General features: G+C 60.7%; 5 protein-coding genes across 15 annotated transcripts in view; 3 read left to right on the top strand and 2 right to left on the bottom strand.

Annotated features, from left to right (window-relative positions):
• The window catches only part of TOP6BL (TOP6B like initiator of meiotic double strand breaks), an 84,160-nt gene extending 78,858 nt beyond the window's left edge, over nt 1-5,302 (top strand). The window contains exons 14-16 of the mRNA XM_055415435.2: nt 1,262-1,337; nt 4,906-5,087; nt 5,164-5,302. Coding sequence (XP_055271410.1) covers nt 1,262-1,337; nt 4,906-5,087; nt 5,164-5,229 — 324 coding nt within the window. The 3' untranslated portion in view covers nt 5,230-5,302. The remainder of the gene's footprint in view (nt 1-1,261; nt 1,338-4,905; nt 5,088-5,163) is intronic.
• Nucleotides 5,303-5,419: 117 nt separating this feature from the next.
• On the top strand, nt 5,420-8,559 carry RCE1 (Ras converting CAAX endopeptidase 1). Of its 3 annotated transcripts, none has more exons than XM_088832258.1 (8): nt 5,420-5,646; nt 5,782-5,884; nt 5,970-6,049; nt 6,306-6,384; nt 6,897-7,064; nt 7,193-7,264; nt 7,525-7,587; nt 7,886-8,559. In XM_088832258.1, the coding sequence occupies exons 3-8, from the start codon at nt 5,990-5,992 to the stop codon at nt 8,119-8,121; spliced, it is 678 nt and encodes a 225-aa protein (XP_088688384.1). In that variant the 5' UTR covers nt 5,420-5,646; nt 5,782-5,884; nt 5,970-5,989; the 3' UTR covers nt 8,122-8,559. The 3 variants fall into 3 exon arrangements, with proteins under 3 accessions (XP_088688384.1, XP_055271408.1, XP_055271409.1); XM_055415433.2 differs by having other exon boundaries at nt 5,458-5,646; nt 5,966-6,049; XM_055415434.2 differs by lacking the exon at nt 7,525-7,587 and having other exon boundaries at nt 5,458-5,646; nt 5,966-6,049.
• A 1,787-nt stretch (nt 8,560-10,346) lies between these two features.
• PC (pyruvate carboxylase) overlaps nt 10,347-23,006 on the bottom strand; it is a 107,022-nt gene continuing 94,362 nt past the window's right edge. For all 9 annotated transcript variants that reach the window (XM_055415423.2, XM_055415424.2, XM_055415428.2 and 6 more), the window contains 11 exons: nt 14,927-15,071; nt 14,482-14,571; nt 14,174-14,395; nt 13,553-13,709; nt 12,801-13,041; nt 12,458-12,707; nt 12,077-12,321; nt 11,817-11,996; nt 11,487-11,735; nt 11,071-11,211; nt 10,347-10,993 (listed from right to left, as the gene is read on the bottom strand). In XM_055415423.2, the coding sequence (XP_055271398.2) occupies nt 10,745-10,993; nt 11,071-11,211; nt 11,487-11,735; nt 11,817-11,996; nt 12,077-12,321; nt 12,458-12,707; nt 12,801-13,041; nt 13,553-13,709; nt 14,174-14,395; nt 14,482-14,571; nt 14,927-15,071 (2,169 nt within the window). In that variant the 3' untranslated portion in view covers nt 10,347-10,744. The remainder of the gene's footprint in view (nt 10,994-11,070; nt 11,212-11,486; nt 11,736-11,816; nt 11,997-12,076; nt 12,322-12,457; nt 12,708-12,800; nt 13,042-13,552; nt 13,710-14,173; nt 14,396-14,481; nt 14,572-14,926; nt 15,072-23,006) is intronic.
• On the bottom strand, nt 15,070-18,769 carry LOC148773847 (uncharacterized). Its single transcript, XM_088832016.1, has 2 exons — nt 18,718-18,769; nt 15,070-18,577 (listed from the first exon to the last, which is right to left on the bottom strand). The coding sequence occupies exons 1-2, from the start codon at nt 18,767-18,769 to the stop codon at nt 17,268-17,270; spliced, it is 1,362 nt and encodes a 453-aa protein (XP_088688142.1). The 3' UTR covers nt 15,070-17,267.
• On the top strand, nt 18,264-21,592 carry LRFN4 (leucine rich repeat and fibronectin type III domain containing 4). The gene is made up of 3 exons (XM_055415432.2): nt 18,264-18,403; nt 18,830-20,188; nt 20,786-21,592. The coding sequence occupies exons 2-3, from the start codon at nt 18,840-18,842 to the stop codon at nt 21,345-21,347; spliced, it is 1,911 nt and encodes a 636-aa protein (XP_055271407.2). The 5' UTR covers nt 18,264-18,403; nt 18,830-18,839; the 3' UTR covers nt 21,348-21,592.

Raw genomic sequence — 23,006 nt, 5'->3', positions numbered from 1 at the left:
GGAGAAGGAAATGGCTACCCACTCCAGTATTCTTGCCTGGAGAATTCCAGGGACCAAGGGGCTGGGTGGGCTACAGTTCATGCAGTTGTAGAGAGTCAAGACACGACTGAGCAACTAACACGTTTTTCACTTTTTCATGATAACTCAAAACTGTTTTCCAAACTGGCTGCATTATTTTACTTTCCCACCAGCACCGTATAGTGGTTCCAATTTTTCCACATCCTTATCAATAGTTATTATCTATTATTACTACTACTACTACCATCACACGGGGTATGAAGTGGCACCTCATAGTGGCTTTGATCTGCATATCCCAAAAGAACAATAATGTTGAGCATCTTTTCATGTGCATATTGGCCATATATCTCTCTTTGGAGAAATGTCTATTCAAATTTTGTCAAACCCATTTTTAGGTTGTTATTTTACAGTTGAACTAGGAGTTCTTTATTCTGGATACAAGTCCCTTATCAGATATGATCTTCAAATATTTTCTCCCATTCTTGTGTGTTGACTTTTCACTTCCCTTTAAGTGTCCCTTGAAGCACAAAAGTTTTTAATTTTGATGCAGAAGATACCTGTTTTTATATACTTGTATTGAAAAACAAGTAGCTCAGAGGATTGGGTTCTGACCTTTGTTTCTCTGTCCAAACTGAACCAAATAGCAGGGCTCTGAAAGGCTATACAAGACTATAAAATGTGCCCTGTGGCTTCCCATGTTTGACCTCAGTCAGTCATTCGTTTAGCACTTACCCTGTGCAAGGCACTATGCTAGCTTTAAAAGAGATAACAGACATGATGAAAGTGAAGTCGCTCAGTTGTGTCCGACTCTTTGCGACCCCATGGACTGTAGCCCACCAGGCTCCTCCGTCCATGGGATTTTCCAGGCAAGAATACTGGAGTGGATTGCCATTTCCTTACTCTTCAAGGAATTTACGATGTAGAAAATGGACATAAACACATAAAGTGATGAAAAGGGGCATGCAGTGCCTATTTCAGAGCCCACGCAATACAGCAGATAGTGGATGAGTGACTGGACCTCAGAGAGGAAGGAAATGCCTGAGTCTGCTGCAAAAGCTCCGAAGGAAGAAGGAAGCCTTGATGGTGGGAGCTGGGAGGGGGTTCACATGAGCCAGGAGGGAGAGAGGGTCCACGTGAGGAAGGAAAGCCCCATGGGGTCCACAAAGCCACCAGGCACATGACCTCACTGGGGCTTGATCATACTTCTGCAGAACTCACTTAGGACTTCTAATCTTTTAAGCAGCTGCTCCCAGAGAAAAATGAGGCAGAGCAGAACACAGAGGCGGCACATGAGAACAGCAGCCTGGAGCTCCTTGCAGGTAGGATTTCAGCTTTTCAGGTGAGCCCTGGATCAAAGCTGGGAAGTAAAAAACGTGACTTCAGAATTTCAGACTGCGCCTTACACCACAGCAGTGTCCTTCCAGGATCTGGCTGGCTCCCCCAAGTCGGGTATTCTCGGGCAGCGGCTATTGTACCAAAAGCTGGTACAATAGGTCCAGAAATTTCTGTTTGTAGAATTACAGATAGCTGCACACGATGGGGTGAGGCCCTCCATTCAGTCCGTTCTTTTGTGTCTTTTCTCAGTCACTCGTGTTGATACTGTGGCTCTCCCTGGTTTGGGTTACTACTCTGTGGCTATGGAATCTGCTTCTGGGCGCAAACACTCCCTCAGCCTCCATGGATGTTATGGGGGAGGTGTAAGTGTGTGTGATATAGCAGTGATTCTACTGTTTTTGCCCCCTCCCTCCAACACTTAAACCACCATCAGGGCCTGCAGCAGCAGGTGTGTGTGTGTAAAGAATCATAGCCACTGGTGCCTGAACCTGTATGGTGCAGGAGCCAGGCACTAGTCTGAATTCCCAAAGTATTATATATAGTAATGCTCTTAATTCTCAAAATGATACTATGGTACTATTATCCTCATTTTACAGATGAGGAAACTCAGGCCCAGAGATGTCAGTAAACCTGAGTTCACACAGCTCGTAAATGACAGAGCCAGAACTCGAACCCAGGCAGCCTGGTCTGGCTAACAAAGCCAGACCAGTGGGGATGTACTGTCAGACAAAACAGTGCCTAGGCTTGGGGGAACTGGGGGACTGATTTCAGCATCATGCTTTGTTGGTGAAACTCTTTCCAGGCTAACAGCTACGTGCTGCATGGTGTCTATGCTAAGGTCTAAGATGTGTTTCTGAATCATTCTATTGAATTATATTTTAAATGTTGTGGGGGCTGTTCCTCCTGAAAAGAACCCTGCAGTGAAGGCTTGTATAAATTTAGATTTGGAGATTTAAAAGAATGGAAGTGTATCACCACACACAATTCAGTATTCACCACACATAATTCAGTATTTGTGCAGTGAAAAGACAAAAGACTAAGTACTTTCCTTAGAAGAAAGAGGGCTTCCCTGGTGGCTCAGATGGTAAAGAATCTGCCTGGAATTCAGGAGACCTGGGTTCAATCCCTGGGTCAGAAAGATCCCCTGGAGGAGGAAATGGCAACTCACTCCAGTACTCTTGCCTGGAGAATCCCAGGGACAGAGGAGCCTGGCGGGCTACAGTCCATGGGGTTACAGAGTGGGACATGGCTGAGTGACACTTTCACTTTCTTTAGAAGAAAGAAATTAACATTTAATTCAGCACCTTCTGTGGACCCAGGGAGATGCTAAGCTTTTAGTGACCAGTCTTTCACAGTGTCACTTTGGGGTGGGGAACACTGCTGTACTTAGCAGGAGGAAGATCTGAATTTCAGTCTGCTGCCCTTAAAGCCCATGCTTTCTCTACTGAGTATTTATGATCTGGTGGACCCCCCCAGAAGAGTGTTTGAGCTGCTCTGCCTTACAAAGCTGCAACTAGTTGTCATCAGTCCTGTGTCCCACGTTGGCAGCTATGCTGAAGAAAATCAAGTGTGTGATGCCTCAGGTCCATCCCCTGAAGAGCCTTCAGTTTGTCAGTTCTTCCCAGTCTTCTGGCTTTCTCCTCAGTGGCTACTCCATTCTTTTAAAAATCTACCCAACCTCTACCCAACCTCCTGATTTAGCCTCCTATTTCACTTACTAATAATCTCTTTTATTCCATAAACTCCCCAACTTGTACTCCGCCCACTGCCAGACCCTCATCAGCACAGGACCCACCCCTCCAGGGGGCATTACTCCTGCTATTTTCTCGGTACCATCAGTTATTCCTTCTGCACCTTCAGCTCCTTTTCTGAGTTCTTTCCGTAAAGAGGTCCATCTTCAGAAGGACATCTCCCATGATCTTGAACTTCATCCACCTGTCTCCATCACATCTCAATCAGGATTCTCAAAGAAGCAAGCTGTACTTTGTTTCCATCTCTTTCTTTCATTCCCTCTCCAATCCAGGGCACTGCTTTTCCTGTGCCTCTGAACTACACGTCTCTTGTTTGGAAAGGCCTCTTAATTACCAAATTGATCTGCATTTATCTGTATCATACCTGGACTATTTGCAGCACTTGGCACTGTGAGACTGTGATGCACCAGTCCTCATCTCTTACCTTCTCTTCGACGAGCTTCCTCTGGCCACCCCCAAACACTGCTCATACCGCAGCCCCTCCCTAGCGGCTCTCTTCCATCCCAGGCGCTGACCCCTGCCTCTGGGATGAGACTCCTCATCCTCAGTTGCTATGACAAGTCCAGGTCTCTCCTGAGTCTTAGATGGAGACCTGTCTGCTCATTTGGCTGCTCCGTATGGTGGGCCCATGTGGTCAACTTCCTCTCTCCTGGTATCTTGCCCTCTGCACACACACCCAAGATCAGCTCTTCTTTCTTTAGTCTGTGTCAGGATTAGTAGCACCACAGTCAGCATATCCAGTTTTTCACATCAGAATCCTGAAATTCATGTGAGATGGCCCTCATTCTAATGATTCACATCCAGTCTACCACCAAGGCCTGTCGATTCAGCCTTATGAATATTTCTGACTCCTCCATCCTCACTGCCTTCACTTCTGGGCTCTTGAGGTCTTCCCTCCTCTAACTTGACTCTAAGTCACATGTTTGACGAATGCTCAGTCTGAAATACAAAATTAACAATCTACCTCATGTTTAAAAGTCTTCACTGCCTTCCAGTTTCCTATAAATAAAAATCCATTTCTTAGCCTGCCCTGATTCCCACTAAGCCATTCAGATTCATCTCCTTGAATCCCCATCTTGCATTTTATGTAGACTGCTTAATGCCTTTGTGTGTTTGCCTAACTCTTTCAGCCTGGAATTCCCTTCCTCTACCTTGTCAGTCCAGTGTATTTCTCTTTATCCTTCAAAACCCAGCTCAGATATCTCCTCAAGGAAACCATTCTTCACTTACAGAGATGGTTAACAGCTTCTTTGTTTTACTCCCTGGACTTCGTACCCACTACTGCACCCTTCCTAGTTAGTACCTGTGAGCTGCACCTAGGGAACAGCTTGTTGATCTACATTCCCAGGACCTGCTCAGGAAGAAGCTATAGGTCCAAACGCTATAGATGCACACTTAAAGTTTGCACTGCCAACTGAAGCCTGAGCAACAAACGGGGACAGAAGTGAGGCCAGGCTTTCCGGCAGGTAGGGAGGAGCTGGATGGTGCAGACTCCACGAGGAACGTGTCAAGTGACCGACTTGGCGTGAGACCCAAGTAAGGGCTTGGTTCAACCCCAGATGCCTTCCCGGGCCCAGCTCTGTGGGGACAGGGAGACCCCGAAGCCAATGTGCAGCCTCAGCCTGATCCTGTAGACTCGGTGCTGCTGGGTTTTAATGCGGACAGGACCAGCTGAAAGGGTTCTGAGGTGAGAGGGCTGAGAGAGTCTGACTCTTAACTCCTCCCTTTCTCCCAGGCTTTCGCCAAGGGTCTTTCCAGCACAAGACAGGGGAGTAAGACGAGCGGCCTTGTTTTCTCCTAGGGACCGGAGAGCAAACAGAAAACAAGAGGCTCAAGACAGGCAGCCAAGGCGTGGAGGAGACGCGGGCCTTCCGCTCGGCTGGGGCCCTGAGCCCGTCAGAGGCCGCCTCGCGCCGCGCCGAGCCCACCACGGCCCCGCTGACCTTTAGCAGAAGCAGGACGGGCCCCGGGAGCGGCCTGGAGGTAAGGCCGCGTCGGGAGGGCGGGGACCCGGCCACGGCCGAGGGGTCCTCACCTCGGATCCCCTTTCCTCCCGCAGGACGCGCTATGGCTGCAGGAAATTTCCAATCTGTCCGAGTGGCTGAGTTCTGGGCCTGGGCCCTGACCCTGGCCCCCTTCCCCGCGCTTCCGCGCCCACCCAGCCGCCACCGGGGTCGCCTGTTATCTGTTTTTCAATAAACCTGCTCCGCGCGCGCAGCTTCTGCTTCAGTGTGGGGGCGGAGTCGGGGGCGGGGCCGGGGACCGCGCCGTCTAATGACGTCAGCCACGCTTCCGGTAGGCGCGGGCCGGGCGGCAGCGGGATCGCGTCACTGCGGCGCGCCGCGGGTCCGGGCGCGATGGCGGCGCTGGGCGGGGACGGGCTTCGCCTGCTGTCGGTGTCGCGGCCAGAGCGGCAGCCCGAGTCGACGGCTCTGGGCGGTCCAGGCCCTGGGCTGTGCTGCTGGGTGTCTGTGTTTTCTTGTCTGAGCCTCGCCTGCTCCTACGTGGGCAGCCTCTACGTCTGGAAGAGCGAGCTACCCAGGTGCGGGGGCTGCGCGCGCGGCCTGAACCCGCGCCTCCGCGGGGCGGGGCTATGGGCGGGACTTGGCGAACAGGGGGTGGGGCCGCGCCCTCGAGGGTGGCAGTGGGCCCCCTGAACTTACTTTCTCTTTCTTAGGGACCATCCTGCAGTCATAAAGCGGCGCTTCACCAGTGTCCTGGTGGTATCAAGTCTCTCGCCCCTCTGCGTGCTACTCTGGAGGGAACTTACAGGCATCCAGGTGCGAAGGAGGCGGGGCGGAGGGCGGCGGGCTAGCGACCTCCTAGGGAGCGAGACTGATGCCCCCTTTCCTGTGGCTCAGCCAGGCACATCCCTGCTCACCCTGATGGGATTCAGACTGGAGGGCATTTTTCCAGCAGCGCTGCTGCCCCTGCTGCTGACCATGGTGAGTGCTTCTGCTGTATCTTTCCTTCTTTGCTCTTCGTTGTTAGTGAGAGCCTCCTTATTTCCCTAATCCTGATTGTGCCCAGCTGTTGACTGATGAGAGACAAGAATTGTGAGATGGCCCAGGGCCCTCGGTTATGCATAGGTGGGAAATCCTGGCAGAAAACAGGAAGCTTGAAATCTTCTGAGGCCATGTCTGGGCAAGGGCAGTGGATTATGAGCCTTTCCTTTGACCGCTCCTGTTTTTCTGTACTCAGATCCTTTTCTTGGGCCCACTGATGCAGCTTTCCATGGATTGCTCCTGTGATCTGGCAGATGGCCTAAAGGTTGTCCTAGGTGAGTCCTCAGGGCCAAGGGGAAAAGTAGGCAGTCCAGGATGATGAGGAGAAGGAATCTGCGCTGTGGTGGGACCTGAGATGTTCTGTTTCTCAGCAGTAAAATGGGAACACATATCAGGTGGCCTCTAGGAGTTAGTTCCTAATGTTCAGTGAAGCCTGTAGGAACCCCTAGCAGTACTTGGAGTGGACAAGAAAACTTGTCCGTTGCTTCCCTTAACCTTGGTTTCCTAAAAGAGAGCTGGTGCTGGGCAAATTTTGATGTTTCCAGAATTTATTGTCGGGATACTTTTCCTCAGCTTCTATTGCTCTTCCCTTTTAGTCCCGTTGAGATACTGTTTTATTATTTTTTTGAGATATTGTTATATACTAGGTCTGATAAAGTTTGAATCTTAATCTGTTCTCCCAAGTATTTATGGCCAGGGGAGGTTGTGGGAGAGGGGCCCTTCAGGCCTCTGGGTCACTTTGTTCAACAGCTAGTCTCTCATGGCTTGTCTTGAATCCCCTCCCTAGCCCCTCGCTCCTGGGCCCGCTGCCTCACAGACATGCGTTGGCTGCGAAACCAAGTGATCGCCCCCCTGACAGAGGAGCTGGTGTTCCGGGCCTGCATGCTGCCCATGTTAGCGCCATGCACAGGCCTGGGCCCTGCTGTGTTCACCTGCCCACTCTTCTTTGGAGTTGGTGAGTTTGTCATGCCTGGTCCTGTTGAGATGGTTCCAGCAGGGAACCAGGAATGGGAAATGGGGGCCAGGGGAGGGCCTGTCCAGCAGGCTGGGAGGAGTGTGACCTGGTTCTCATCTTCCTCTCAGCCCATTTTCACCACATTTTTGAGCAGCTTCGTTTCCGCCAGAGCAGTGTGGGGAGCATCTTTCTGTCTGCAGGTGAGTCGTAGAGAGCTGGCCTGGGGCAGTCCTTGGTTGGGTGCGTGAGGGTGTCCCTGATGGTCACTCTGGAGGAAGAGTTGGGAACGGAGGGCTCTAGTATCAGAGGGGCTGCTGACCACGGGCTTGGCGTGTAGACAATAGCCTAGGTGTTGGGGCAGGCAGCCAGGGGAAGAGGGGGTGTCTCTGGCTGATGGGTGTGCAGTGCTGGGGCAGGAAGGGCATGCAGGTGTGGTCACTCGAGGCCTCCCCGTCTCCAGCGTTCCAGTTCTCCTACACAGCTGTCTTCGGTGCCTACACTGCTTTCCTCTTCATCCGCACAGGTTGGTCCTCAGTCTCTCACGGGTCCCCTGGGACTCAAGGGCCCACAGGAGTGGGTGGGAAAATGGGAATCTGTGTTTGTTCTAGGAGCAGCAAGTCTCTTCTCCCGCAGTCCTTGAGACAGGCTGAGCCGGGTCCTCTGCCTGGCACGGTGTGAGAGGTGGAAGGAAGCAGAGGCCGTGTGTGAGGGCGGATGGGTGGCCACTGATCTCCTGTTTCGGGGGATGAGGGTCTTAGCCCTGGAAGAGCCTGGGGAGGTAGTGGGGCTGCTCCATGAGCTTCTCTGTCTCCCCTCCCCAGGACACCTGATTGGGCCGGTTCTCTGCCACTCCTTCTGCAATTACATGGGCTTTCCTGCCGTGTGTGCAGCCCTGGAGCATCCGCAGAGGCGGCCCCTGCTGGCAGGCTATGCTCTGGGTGTGGGACTCTTCCTGCTTCTGCTTCAGCCCCTCACGGACCCTAAGCTCTACGGCAGCCTTCCCCTTTGTGTGCTTTTGGAGCGGGCAGGGGACTCAGAGGCTCCCCTGTGCTCCTGACCCACGCTCCATACAAACTCCTATGAACTCTCATGGGCTTCCCAGCCCCTCCCCGTCAAGGGGTACTTCAGGGGAGGAGCTGGCGGGAGGCCCCGAGAACTCAGGAATTTTTGTAGGGGATTGAAGCCAGAGCTAGTTGAATCCCAGGGACCAAGAGAAAGGAGCAGACATCCCAGGATGTGGCGCCTCCTGAAAGGGTCGAGGAGCAGCCGGGATTGCAGGGACGTGGGGCTGGGCCCCGGAGCCAAGCACTCCTGCCTCACCTGGGACTGCTGCTTCCCTGAGCTGCTCTGTCCCCCTGCCTCTGAAAAGCTGCTCGGGGGTGGAATTTACAGAAACCCCCCAACTTCCCAGGGTTTTCTCATTGTCTTTTTGCATCAGGACTTTGTATTGGGATATTAAAGAGATTTAACTTGGGTAACATGGCCTTGGACCTTTGGGGATTAGCCTGTTTGGGGTCTTGGGAATATGCCCCATGCCCCCAACCTGCCCTGAACACTAACCTCTAGGCAGGTCTGCCTGTGCCCAGATCCCTGGAGCACTGGACAGGATGGGGGCCTCTGGCTGCCCTGAGTCTGCAGTGTCCTTCCTGAGCCGGGCCCCAGGTCCTCACCAGGTGGGACTAGGTGGCAGGTGCAAGCTCAGCGCATCTGGGCACCTGCCTTCTACCCGGGTCAGAGTTGGGCCTGTGCCCTGCCCCTGCAGGCCTTCCACCAGGGCCTCCCGGCGTCTGCCAGCCTCACACCACAGAGGAAGCAAGTCTAACCTGAAGAGGAGTCGGCCCAGGCCTCGGGGAGGGCGGCCGCTCTGGCGCTTTCCACCTCACTCCACCAGGTGCTGTGCTCGTTTGGCCCCTGGAGGAACCCAGAACAGAGGCCCAGAGAGCATGCGCAGCCCTGCCAAGCAGCACTGTAACCCGGGCTTCTTTCTCGAACCTGGCAGTGTTTCAGCTGCTCTTCCCCTTGTTTTTAGAATGGTCCTTCTTTTCTCATTCCCCTGCCCCTAGGACTCCTCTCCCCACCACACACTTTCTAAAAACATTCATCAAAGAGTATTATCCCTTTAGGTCCCATTCTCGACTTGAGGTTGTCGTGAGTCCCCTTCCCTGAGGCTGGCGGTTGAAGAAAAGGATGCAGATGTGCGTCACTCCCCAGGGGGCCCGCAGGTTGGCTGTAACTATACTGGCTCTGAATGAACCTTGTGACAGGCGTCTACTGACCTCGCTGATAAATTTTTCTCTCCCTAAGCCTGTGTAACCACTGTCGAGGAAGCCAAGGAATTGTGCACAGGCAGGTTTCAGGGGGCACGTTTAGGATCTGAGAGTCCAGAAGAGGCAGTCCTGGCCCACCCCAGAGCCTCGGTGTGGCCCTGAGCACTAGGCCGGCAGGTGCTGGCAGGTGCCGGGCCCAGAGGTTGGGCTGGGGCTGTCCCTCCACGTCCTTCCACACCTGCTCAGGAACTGCCCAGGCCCCACCCAACCCCCTTACTCATGTTCTGACCTCCCTGCAGGGGGCACATCAGTGGCCCAGGTGGGTGGGGCTGCTGTCTCACCCCACAGGTGAGGGCACTGCGGGACGGGCTTGGGGGTCTCCTGAGGCCTGGTTGTTGGGGGGTGTGGACAGGGTTAGACCCTGGGGCTTAATCCAGTGCTCCTGACCTTCCACCTGAGCTTCCCACACTTGTCTGTCTTTAGAAGGTGGTATCTGCACCTAATTCTGAATCGGGTGGGAAGTTAGTCCCTGCTTCCCAGGGGAATAAAGTCTACCAACAGCCTGGGCTTGAACTCTGCCTCTTACCAGCTGTGGGGCCCCGGACAAGTTATTTAACCTGCCTGTGACTCCATTTCTGCTTCTATAAAATAGGCAACAGTTGACTTCTTGAGTTAACAAGCCCTCCCCAGGCCAGGCTCTTGGTGACTAGCTAGCCCTCCTTGGGGTGTGTATTCAACAGACACCGAAGAGTCTGCCTGCAACGAAGGAGGCCTGATTCAGTCGAGACCAGGGCTCGACCCCTGGGTCGGGAAGATCCCCTTGAGGAGAATGGCAACCCACCCCAGCATTCTTGCCTGGAGAATCCCATGGACAGAGGGGCCTGGTGGGCTACGGTCTGTGGGGTCAGAGTCAGACACGACCTAGCAACTGTCGTCCAGCTCAGTGCCTTCCTAGGAGGAGGGGACAGCCCCCCCAACCCCGCCCAGGGGCAGACCTGCCGCCTGTGCCGAGTGGCACTGGGACTCAGAGTAGAGGGCAGGGGAAGCCAGTTTTATTGAGCAAAGTTCTGAGACCTGGGCCTCAGGTCTCCCCTGCAGGAGGTAGCACCCCTCTGTCTGCTCCCATGGGCCCCAGGCCCGCCTGCACGCCTGCCTGCAGTCTCCAGCAGGGAGAGGAGCCGTATTTGGCAAGAGATGAGTACAGGAGCGACTGTCCACCGCAGGGGAAGGACAGATGGTGGGAGACGGGAAGGGACCGCCACAGGCAGTCTCTCCTGCCGTGAAGAGCTGCGGACAAGAGCTCCAGGGCCAGGCCTTCCTGACCTCGGGCACTGGCCGGCCTGGGCCTGCCCTGGCAGCGCAGTGTCCTGAAGGCAGGGGCGGGGATGGTCAGGCTGCCGGTCTTGGGCGTGGTCACTCGATCTCCAGGATGAGGTCGTCGCCCTCCAGCGTCATATCTGTAGTCACATGAACCTTGCGGACAGTGCCCTCCATGGGCGAGGTCACTACAGTCTCCATCTTCATGGCGCTGAGCACACACAGGGGTTGGCCCTTGGTCACCTTGGCCCCTGCTGCCACCTTGATGTCTATCACCTTCCCGGGCATGGGTGCCCCAATCTGGCCCTTGACATCCTTCAGGGCCTTGGGGTGGAAGTGCATCTCCTGCAGGCAGGGTGGACAGCATGTGAGGCTCCAGCCCTGCCCGTCCCCACTGCCCGGCTGGCCCGGGGCAGCTGTACCTTCATGGCCTGGGTGTCCTTGACCAGGATGGACCGCAGCTGTCCGTTGAGCTCGAAGAAGACCTGCCTCTGGCCCGCCCGGTTTAGGTCACTTATGGCCAAGGCTTTGATGTGCAGCGTCTTGCCTCGCTCCAACTCCACCTGCAGGGAGGCCGCCGGGAGGCTCAGAGCCGGGCAGGGCGAGGGGCAGGCGGGGAGAGCAGCCCCTGACCCGGTCCCAGGCAGGCCACCCCCGCTCCCCGGGTCTCAGCTCCACACGTGTAAAGACCTAGCTCCTGGGTCTCTTAACGGTACTGTGTGAACCCCCAAGCTCACGAGGCTGGGGGACAGGCACACCAGAGCCCTGGCACCCTGGAAGTGCTGGGGTCCCTGGGGGTGGCTGCCATGCAGCGCAGGTGGGTGCCAGAGCCACTGACCTCAAACTCCTCTGCAATCTTGGGTCCCTGCAGGAAGAGGCGAGTATTGAGGCTGTCCAGGGGGCCGAAGGTGGCAGTGAAGTCCTTGAAGTGGGCAAAGACGTCGGGGTACATGGCAGCGGACAGCACGTCCTCCGGGGTCACCTCCTCCCCGTGCCGTTCCGTCAGCTCCTTCTCCAGCGCCTGCAGGTCCAGCGGTGGGAGGGAGGCACCTGGCCGGCCCTCCACCCTCGGCAGGTCTTTCAACACCTGCGATGCAGAGCGGAGGGTCAGGCCTGCTTCCCAGATGCCCTTGCGCCTCCCCCACCCCTGGCGCCGGGCCTTCCTGACCTTGGAGCGAAGGGGCTCTGGGAAGCCCCCGTGGGGGATGCCAATGTAGCCCTGCAGGAACTCCACCACTGAACGGGGGAAGGACAGCTCCTCTGCCTGAGCTTCGGCTTCAGCTCGGGTCAGCCCGTTCTGCACCATGAACTGGGCCAGGTCCCCCACAATCTTGGAGGAGGGCGTCACCTGAGGAGAGAGGACCCTGGGTTTAGGGTGCCAGGCACCTTACAGAGGCCCAGAGGCAAGGGTGGGCGCACCTGGCTCACCTTGATGAGGTCGCCCAGCATCTGGTTGGCCTCCACGTAGGCCTTCTTGACCTCCTTGAACTTGGAGCCAAGCCCCATGCTGTGTGCCTGGAAGTGCAGGTTGGTGTACTGGCCCCCTGGGATCTCATTCTCGTACACGTCGGAGTTGCCAGACTTCATGGTGGCTGTGCAGTCAAAGGCCGCGTACAGCCCGCGGGCCCCCTCCCAGTACTCACTGTAGTCAAACACGCGCTCCAGGGGCACGCCTGCAGGGGGCAGAGGCGGGGGAAATGTGCTGACCCCAGGCCCGGCCAAGCCCCATCGCAGATGTGGGTGACGGAAGGCCCGGCCCAGCGAGGCCACCCCGACTGCCAGGATGGGCAGGGCTGCGGCTGTGCCTACCTGTGTCCAGGGGCGTCCCTCGGGTACAGGCCACCAGGGCCCCCATGCTGGGCTGTGACGTCATTCCAGACATGGAGTCAGCCGCCACGTCCACCACATCAGCGCCCGCGTGGGCACAGGCCAGCATGGCTGCCACGCCTGCCCCTGATGTGTCGTGGGTGTGGATGTGCAGCGGGAGGTCAGGGAAGCGATCCCGGAGGGAGCTGACCAGCATGGTGCAGGCCATGGGCTTCAGTAGCCCGGCCATGTCCTGAGGGAAGCGGGGAGGAGACGGTGAGGGGTGGGCATGCGGTGTGCCTGGCGGGGGTGAGGAGCAGACTCCCAGGGTGGGCTGAGCAGGCACCTTGATGCATAGGATATGGGTGCCGGCTCGCACCAGCTCCTCGGCCAAGCCCATGTAGTACTGCAGCGAGTACTTGGTGCGGCTGGGGTCGGACACGTCACCCGTGTAGGAGATGGCGGCCTCCACCACACCACCGGCACTGCCCGCCGCCTCCATGCCCAGCAGCAGGTTGGGCAGGTAGTTGAGGGAGTCAAAGACCCGGAAGATGTCCATGCCATTCTCCTTTGCCACCTCACAGAACCTGAGTGGTAGGAGTGCTCAGGGTTAGCTCCAGCCCACACCCTCAGCACATCCTTTGCTGGCTCCTGGCCCTCTTGCAGCCCCTGGGGAGTGAGATCTGAGGGCCGGGTCTGGTGAGGGCACCACGGCACGTCCATGGTGTGGATAAAGCCTCTCTGGGGCAGCCTGGGCCAGGCAGGGTCACCCCAGCGGCATCCGGCAAGCAGCAGAGCCGTCCAGTGCCAGTCACGTGCAGTACGGCTCCGTCTGCCCGAGTCAGAAGGACCGCTGGGGACTGTTTGCTTTCCCAAGGGATGGCAGGCTGAGGAGACGGAGGCCTGGGTTCCAGCCGCAGCTCTGCACACGTGGGCTGGGGCTCATCTGCCCTCCCAGGGCCTCCCCTGGAAGCCCTCCCAGTTCTCTCATTTGCCGCCCTGGCTGGGCACAGCTACTGAGAGGCTTGGTCTCCGGCCCGCTGTGGGGTGCGCAGGCCTCACACTGGGAGCGGCATGGCGCATCCCGCCCAGGCTCACTTGAAGACCACGTTGTCGGGGTAGTTGGTGTAGCCCACGGCATTGGCCCCCCGCAGCAGCATCTGGAACGGGATGTTGGGAATGAGCTCCCGGAGCTCCTGCAGCCGCCGCCAGGGGCACTCGTACAGGAAGCGCATGGCGACGTCAAAGGTGGCTCCTGCACAGGGACCACGAGGCCCAGTCAGCCCCTCGCGTGCCGGGGACCCCGCCACGCCCCGCAGCCTGCGCCTCCGGTCCTAACAGCGACCCTGCTCCTCAGGGTCCCTCGCGCCCCGGCCCCGACCCCTGCAGACTTTCCTTTGCTGGCCTCTCGGGACTGCTAGGGCTCACAGTGTCCCCTCTGCGCTCCCCTCACAGCCCTCACCCCCCTTCTCTGGACCACAGCGCGCTAACAGGCTGGCATCTCCTCTCTCACCCTGAGCTGCCAGGGTCTCAGCTCTGTGACCTCAGGTCCAGCACCAGGTCTGGCCAGAAGGGACATCGGTCACTCTTTGCTAAACCAGCGAATGCTGTGCCTTGTTCAGTTCTCACGGGTTCCCTCAGGGTTCCCATCTCCAGCTTGTCCCAGAGAGTGACCCACCTGCACTGTGGGGCCCACGCGCCCTCCCTCTTCCAGCCTACCTCCCCAGTTCTCTATGCTGAAGAGTTTGTTGAAGCTGTGGGCAACGTAGGGAGAGATCTTTTTGAGATCGTGGGTGCGTACGCGCGTGGCCAGCAGTGACTGGTGGGCGTCCCTGAAGGTCGTGTCCATCAGCAGCAGCCCCTCGTGGTTCCGCACTGCTCGAGCAAAGCCTTCGGGCCCCTCCCGCAGCAGGATGTCTCTGAAGCCCGTTGGGGGTGGGCCTAGGGCAGAGCGGGCATTAGCACCCACCCTGCAGGTGGCAGCCTCCATGCCACTGCTGTGAGGTGGCAGAAGGGATCTCACCTACCTATGGGCACCACAGGGACGATGGGGTCCGTGGGGCTGGGGCTGGCCTTGACAGGGATCGGGGTGGTTGGGCCATTCACCATGACGTGTCCTGGGGAGAGAGTGGGCAAGGGTCAGGGCAGGCTGGGCCAAGCCTGAGGCGAGGGCAGAAGTGAGAGTGGCTGGGGCTGGGGGCCCTCCTCCAGGACCCCGGGTCTTCCAGCTGGCCCCTGTCCTCTCCAGAGCCAGGGCCTCCTGGGTCCAGGCAGTGGAGACCTAGTGATGGCCACACAGATGGAGAAGCAGCCTCTGAGATCAGGAGCAGGGGCGGGGGGTCGGGGGTGGGGGGTGAAGCAAGGGAGGAGGTGCATGGCCAGGCGGAGGATGGGACAGGGCGGCCAGGCGGCTCTCTGGGTGGGGGCAGAAGCAAGGCATCTGGGGGGTAGAGAAGGGAGACTCGGGCGGACCGAGATAGTGCAGCAGCTTCTGGGCCCGGTTCTGTGCGGGCCGCAGCTGGAACAGCTCCGGGTTCTCGTCGATGAACTGCGTGTCCACGGTGCCTGCCAGGAACTGCTGGTTGTTGAGCACGTTCTGCAGGAAGGGGATGTTGGTCTGCAGGACAGAGGCGGGTGGGAGGGTGTCACCGTGCAGCTCGGCCAGGGACAGGAGGGGCTGGACGTGCCTTTCCTGCAGCACCGCCCCTCCCCGCTACACTTCCTCAAAGGGGCCCCAACCTCCAGGGACCCCACCCCCGCACGCAGGCACGATGATAGTCTGAGGTCCCTCCTTCCGGTTAAATCCACCCTCCTCCTGCCAGCAACTCCCGCCGGGATGTCCTCTCCCTGGGCTTCCAAGACTTTTTGCTCCCCTCTGCCTCCTCCCACCCCTGCAGGAAGGGGGCTGTCGCCCGGCCTCTCCTCCTCACCAGCACTCTCTCCCGGGGTGGCCCGTCCTGGCCGCCAACCCCAGACCCCACGTGGAAGTGCCTCCTGGGCGCCTCTTCCCGGGTGCTCCTCACACAAGCTCATCTAGTCCCAAGTCAGCCTCTCTCCCCCAGGCCTCCCCTACCCTCCGCTGCGTGCCTCACCACCCACCCGGCTCCCAAAACCTGCGCTCACCACCCACTCCCGTGCCACTGGGCACACCAGATGACTCCACCACAGCCATCTCTGGACTCCATGTCCCCTTGGCCTCAGGCCGTGCCTTCTGCCGGGCTTCCCCGTCACGGCCACCTCTGGTCACTCCAGACTTGCCCTGTGTGCTCACACTGCCACACCAGCTGGCTGAGCTCCTCCTGGAGGCCTGAACTCACGGGGGAGCCGGACGCTCCCTTTCTAGGACTCCATGGTACCAGCCGAGGGAAAGCTGCGCTCAGCCTCCTCATCTTGTCTGCAATCCTCTCAGGGCCAGGAGCGCTTTAGAGGCAGGGGTGCCGTCTGAGGGACCGGTGCCCACATGCTCTGTGCACAAGGGCCCCCCGTTCTGCTCATTAAACAGCTGGGTGACAGCATGAAGCCGGGGCAGGGCTGAGTCCAACCTAGAGGCCAAGTGGGGGTTGTGGGGGGGGGGATGCCTGGGAGCCCGTGCTGCCCCAGGACACGACTGCAAGGTCTAGTGGATGTGACTCCAGTGTGCGTGCACCTGTGGCCAGGTGGCTACGGCCTTGCTGTCACTTCAGGGAAGGCAACCTTGTGGGTCGCGCTTCGATAGTAAGCCCAGGCCCAGCAGGCCCGGGGCCCTGAGGCTGCTCTGAGAGATTCTTCCTGTCCCCAGGGCTCCCGTCACCTCCCACACCAGCACCCACAGCGGCCACTGCAGAGTGCGGCCGGCCAACATTGCCTTATGCCTGCCGGGCGTGACCAGCCTGCCTGTCTGTCCCTGAGACTAGCCCGTGCTCCTCCTAAAATGGGTACAATTCACCTGGGCCAAAGCATGGAATCTGAGACAAGAAAACCAGTTCAACCAGCTAAAGAACCTAGCGCATCCTAGAGCTGGCAAGGATGCTAAGGGACTCCATGTCCCACCCTGCCTTTCCCTTGGGTAGACTGCTCCTCCTCTGTAATTTCTGGAGGATGTCACCCCATCCGTCCTCCATGGGGGGAATAAGCTCCATGCAGGCAGGCAGGCAGGCCCCTCTGGTTTCCGATCTATCCTAGCTCCCCGCAGAGTGACACATGGTTGATGAAAATGTATGTTGAGAGTGAATGAAAATGTTCTTGATGGGGGTATCCGATGACACTGAGCAAGAGGTGACGTGGGCAAGGATCCAGCGCCTTCATTTTACAAATTCAATAGCCGCGGAGGCCCAAGGAGTGGCAACAAAAAGAATGCCTTCGAGCTGCCTAAGCCCCTGACAAGTCATCTCCTCTCTTCTCCTCTCACCCATGAAGCACCAACAATCAACACTCCTTAGCCTGGGTAAGAAAACTATCTCGGTGGTTAAAGAACTTGCCCAAGGTTACGGGCTGTACCAGGGAGGATTAGAAATCCAAGGAAATGGCAACCCACTCCAGTATTCTTGCCTGGGAAATCCCATGGACAGGGAAGCCTGGCGGGGTACAGTCCATTTGGTCGCAAGAGCTGCACAGAACTTAGCGACTAAACCACCACCACCGTTTCCCCGAGTAGCCTGAGGGCTAGGAAATACTTGGGGGAGGTGGTAACTTCCCTTGTTTCCCTGCTGGGCCCAGACGAAAGACCAGGATGCGGGTTCAGCTTCAGAGCGCTCAGCGCTCCCATCCGAGCCCGGATCTCGGAAGCAAAAACCGGGAACTCGACCCCGCCCCGACACACCGCGGGAGCCCTGTCTCAGCCGGGTCGACTCGTCCCGGGCCACTCTTGCAGGGAAATGGCCCGGTAGGAACAGAACGGGAAGGAGGAGCCGCCGGCCAGGCCAGGACCCCTGACGCACAGCTTCAAACGGCGTGCCACCGCCGGCCTGCCGGGAAAGCGCGCCGCGCAGACCAATTGGGGCGGAGGCGGAGACCGGTTGGTTCCCGAGCGCGCCCGGCGGGGCGGGGAGCCTGGGACCGGGAGGGAGGGGCCGGCGGCGGGGGCGGGGCGGCGCCAGCCCCAGGCCGAGCCCTCTCCGCCCCACCCCGCGGGAGCCCGGCCGGGGGCATCGCCCCAGCCCGCCCCTCCCCCACAGGGCCCATGCCAGTTGGGGACCCTCCACGTGACTTGGTGATGCAGAACGGTTATGACCTTCACCGTGTGTCTGTGAACGCGAGGGTCCCAGCAACAGTGCGGGTTTGCACCCGGCGCTGCCGGTGGGTGCGGGGACGTGTGGGAGTGTGGGCATGTGTGGGTGTGTTGGGGAGGGTGCCCAGCGACATGTGACAAAGACTCTCGTCTCTGGGAGATGGTGAAGGGGCCCGCGAGCTGGCGCTTTGTCTGCCTGTCTGCAGAGTGACGGTTCGCGCAGCGGCAGCAGGCGCCCGTGCGGTGCAGGATGCCGGGGCGCCAGGGTGGCCGGGGGCGCGCGCGCCTGTGCCCGGGTGAGTGCGCTGCGGCAGCGCTGGGGGGCTGCGCGGCGGGTCCGCGCCGGCCCGGGCCTCGGGCGTGACCAGGAGCCACCCGTGGGCGCCGCAGTAGCCGCGTGTCCGGGTGACCTCGGGAGCCGGCCTGGGCCCGGGTGGATCCCCGCGCGCCCCTCCCCGTCCGCTCTCCACGTGCGTGTCCGCGGTGCGCGTGCTCGTTGGCGCGCACCCGCCTGCCTGTCGCTGCTGCTACCGCCGCCGCCGCCGCCGCGAATCGCTCCGGGAAAAGGTGCCGGGAAGCGAGTGAGCCGGGGCCGCGGGCCCGAGCGCCATGGGCCGGAAGGCGCGCGGAGCGCGGCTGGTCAGCCCCGGGCCTCACCCCCGCGGGAGAGCCGCCTGGAGTCGGCAGGGGCCGGCCGGGCCCACGGGGAGGCCGGCCCGCGCCCCCTGAGCTACGGACACCAGGTGAGCGGGCCGTGGGGGGCAGTGTGGGGAGCGGCAGGGAGGGGCGGGGGGCCCCGGGGAGGCACCTTAGCCGGCGGGGGAGGGGATGGCGCCGAAGGGATGCTGGCGCGTCCAGGGGACGCCAGGGGAAGGAAGTTCCGGGACCCTCCCTGCGCTCCCGGCCACCTCCGCTTCCTGCTCACGCCTCACCTTGTCCCCAGAGCCTGGGCTCCCCCTCACTGCTTGGGAAATGTGACCTTTATTCCGGGGGCCTGGCTCTGCAGGCCCCAGCCTGCTCTCAGCTTTGAGGGACCCCTTGGGCCTTTGACCCTGACCCCACCCCCAGGCCAGGCTCCGAAAGCTGCCCCCCGCCCCCAAGATCAGCATGGGGGCACGTGGGCAGCGGTGCCAGCCCCACCTGTGCTTGGGCTGTGGCCCTTCCTACAGGGTGCTCGCCATGGCCCCGCCGCTCCTGCTGCTGCTGCTGGCCAGTGGAGCGGCCGCCTGCCCACTGCCCTGCATCTGCCAGAACCTGTCCGAGTCGCTCAGCACCCTCTGTGCCCACCGAGGCCTGCTGTTCGTGCCACCCAACGTGGACCGGCGCACGGTGGAGCTGCGGCTGGCTGACAACTTCATCCAGGCCCTGGGACCGCCGGACTTCCGCAACATGACTGGGCTGGTGGACCTGACGCTGTCCCGCAACGCCATCACCCGCATCGGGGCCCGCGCCTTCGGGGACCTGGAGAGCCTGCGCTCCCTGCACCTGGACGGCAACAGGCTGGCAGAGCTGGGTGCGGGCAGCCTGCGGGGCCCCGCCAACCTGCAGCACCTCATCCTCAGCGGCAACCAGCTGGGCCGCATCGCGCCGGGCGCCTTCGACGACTTCCTGGGCAGCTTGGAGGACCTGGACCTGTCCTACAACAACCTGCGGCAGGTGCCCTGGGCTGGCATCGGTGCCATGCCCGCCCTGCACACCCTCAACCTGGACCACAACCTCATCGACGCACTGCCCCCGGGCGCCTTCGCCCAGCTCAGCCAGCTCTCCCGCCTCGACCTCACCTCCAACCGCCTGGCCACGCTGGCACCCGACCCACTCTTCTCCCGGGGCCGCCATGCCGAGGCCTCACCTGCGCCGCTGGTGCTGAGCTTCAGCGGGAACCCCCTGCACTGCAACTGTGAGCTGCTCTGGCTGCGGCGCCTGGCGCGGCCCGACGACCTGGAGACCTGCGCCTCCCCGCCCGGTCTGGCCGGCCGCTACTTCTGGACGGTGCCCGAGGGCGAGTTCTCCTGTGAGCCACCCCTCATTGCCCGCCACACGCAGCGCCTCTGGGTGCTGGAGGGCCAGCGGGCCACGCTGCGGTGCCGGGCCCTCGGCGACCCTGCGCCCACCATGCACTGGGTTGGCCCCGATGACCGGCTGGTGGGCAACTCCTCCCGGGCCCGGGCTTTTCCCAACGGGACCCTGGAGATTGGGGTGACGGGCTCCGGGGACGCGGGGGCCTACACCTGTATTGCCACCAACCCAGCCGGCGAGGCCACGGCCCGCGTCGAACTGCGGGTGCTGGCTCTGCCCCATGGAGGGAATGGCAGCACCGAGGGGGGCCGCCCGGGGCCCTCGGACATCGCGGCCTCAGCCCGCACGGCAGCGGAGGGCGAGGGCACGCCCGAGTCAGAGCCGGCCGTGCAGGTGACAGAGGTGACCGCCACCTCGGGGCTGGTGAGCTGGGGGCCGGGGAGGCCAGCGGACCCTGTGTGGATGTTCCAGCTCCAGTACAACAGCAGCGAGGATGAGACCCTCATCTACCGGTGAGGGGGCGCTCTGCAGTCCGGGGCCCCCAGCTCGGGAGCCACCCTCCTATGAGCCGGCTCTGCCTCTTTGAGGGAGGGCTGGCCACCTCTCCTGCCCCTGCTGTCTCCTGGGGCTTCCATGCACCCCTTCTCAGCTTCCAAGCTGCCAGGGGGTGGGGGGGCGGTCTGGGGGCTGCAGGGGAAGGGGAAGGCGGGAGGCTGTGCCCCGCGAGGTCTCAGTCCAGGGTGCTGGCCTTTGTGTTTAAGCTTGCGGGCTTAGCCACACGGGCACGTTGTTTCTGCCTCTGCTGTGTGATTCTCTGCAGCCTCTGAAGCCAGCCTGGGGTGGGCCTGGGTGTCAACGGGCACATCTGTCTGCCCTGCACCATCTTCAGGGCTACACGTGCCTGTTTTCTCTGCCTTCTGAAGTGAACACACAGGCTCCTGTGGGCCTGGGGAAGGGGCTCTTCAGAGCTGGGACCTGGGGGCATGTGGTGAAGTGGGTGGTGGGCTTGTGAAGGGAGCATCAAGGCCTTGTGGACCTGGGCAGGGGGAGGGCAGGGACGGGGGCTCGGACCCCAGGCCTGTGCTCTGATCCCCTGCCCTTGCCTGCAGGATTGTCCCGGCCTCCAGCCATCACTTCCTGCTGAAACACCTGGTCCCGGGTGCCGACTACGACCTCTGTCTGCTGGCACTGTCACCCGCCGCTGGGCCCTCTGACCTCACTGCCACCCGGCTGCTGGGCTGTGCCCACTTCTCCACGCTGCCAGCCACGCCCCTGTGCCATGCCCTGCAGGCCCACGTGCTGGGCGGGACTCTGACTGTGGCCGTGGGAGGGGTGCTGGTGGCCGCCTTACTGGTCTTCACCGTGGCCTTGCTGGTCCGGGGCCGGGGGGCCGGGAACGGCCGTCTCCCCCTCAAGCTCAGTCACGTGCAGTCGCAGACCAACGGAGGCCCCAGCCCCACGCCTAAGGCGCACCCCCCACGCAGCCCCCCGCCTCGCCCCCAGCGCAGCTGCTCCCTGGACCTGGGGGACACCGGTGGGTGCTACGGTTACGCCAGGCGCCTCGGAGGGGCCTGGGCCCGACGGAGCCACTCTGTGCATGGGGGGCTGCTCGGGGCCGGCTGCCGGGGGGCGGGGGGCAGCGCCGAGCGGCTGGAGGAGAGCGTGGTCTAAGGGCGGGGAGACACCCCGGGGAGCGGAGGGTGCGGGTGGATGGCCTCCTGGCCTGGTGGGTCAGCGCTGCCGGAGAGCTCGTCCCGGCCCGCCCCTCGGTGCCTCAGGCAGAACAGGGGCCCTTGCCCTGGTTCTGGCCTCCAGTTGGGCAGAATGGGACAGGTCCCTGTGACAGGTGCTCACGGCCTCCAAGCGGGGGCTGCGGCCGCCACGTGGAAGTCTTGTTTGTCTTTCTAATAAAACTGTTGGGGTCACCTCAGTGCTAGTCTCTGGTTTTGTCCTGCCAGGCTCCCTGAGGGGCCTGTGGAAGCACAGACAAGCGGGGTCAGGCTGGGGCTCTCAGCCTGCGGAGGTGGCCCCAGCAGCCTGGGTGCCCTGGAGAGCAGGCGGCTCTGCTCTGTGCCCGCATCTACATGCAGAGGACGCCCCTTCCTGTAGCGTGCGGCCAGGACGCCTACCTGGCACGGGCATCAGAGCATGCAGGGCTGCAGCGGGAGCCGGTGGGGGACGGCCCAGCCCTTCCGGGCAAAGGGATCCTGCTGGTGACAGCGTCTTTCCCCACTGGCCAAGGTGTCTTCAGGATTTGTAATGTCAAATCAAAGGGACTGGAATCGCACTGCCCTGCTCTCGGTCTGGGACCCCTGGAGGGTTCCTGTCGGGGGTGCAAGCCCCGAGTGGTGTCTTGGCTCTCAGCTGCTCCCGACGCCCCTCAAAGCTTTGCTCTTGCTGGACACCCCGGGGCAAACACCAGGGGGCATGACGCCCCCATGGCCATGGCTCTGGTCCCCACCTCAAGGAACCAGGCTCAGGGCGGCATACCCTGCCCTGTCCCACCCCCTTCAGGCCCACCGTACCCACCAGCCCGTGGCCCAGACGGCCTCCTCCAGCCTTCAAACCACCACTGCTCCCAAGCGTTGGCTGGAGGAAGCTGCTACACAGCCTAGGCACGCCTGGTTCTCCGCGGATGCCAGTACACCCAGGCGCTTTGAGAACATGCCAGTGCCTGGGCCCCACTGTGGAGGGGGCGCGGCACCCCGGCCTGTGGGGCCGTACCTGTGCTAAGGGGTGGTGTGCCTTTCTGCCTAAGGCCTGCTGTGCCTCTGATGGCAGCCTGGTGAGAGCTGGTGTGGTAAGGTGCGCGTGTACACATGTGCCGGCCGAGCTCACACGTGTATGCGTGGTGTTGACACACATGTGTACTTGCCCACCCAGCCCCAGAACACGTACCTGGATGTGGCCCAAGAGAGATCCTGGTTTAAATAAAGTGAAACAAGGGCTTCAGCCAAGAGGAGCAGGCGAGCATGAGCCGTGCCAGGGCAGCGTGGAGGGCAGGCGGGCAGCGCGGCTGGTGCTCGGTCTGGGCATGCACTGGGGGGCACTGGGCCCCAGCTTGCTGCCGCCTCCCTGTGGCCCGGGCTCCCTCCTCCACCGTCTGGCGCAACGGCAGTGGGAGCCTGGGAGCCCCCTCGCCTGCCGGGCGGGTGGAGAGTGCTATGGCCCAGGGTCACCAGCAGGATAAGAGCGCAGGGGTGGGTAGGCGATGGGAGGGGTGGCTGGGACCCCCGCTCACCAGGCGCCCAGCCCAGAGCAGCCCCGGACGTGGCCTGCCACCATGCCATGTCCCGGCCACGTGTGCAGGAAATGGCCCCTGACCGGGCG

This window comes from Moschus berezovskii, chromosome 25 (assembly GCF_049115385.1).
Source record: "Moschus berezovskii isolate FMDL1 chromosome 25, NW_MosBer_1.0, whole genome shotgun sequence".
Lineage (NCBI taxonomy): Eukaryota > Metazoa > Chordata > Mammalia > Artiodactyla > Moschidae > Moschus > Moschus berezovskii.
This window is presented reverse-complemented; position numbering and strand designations above follow the sequence as displayed.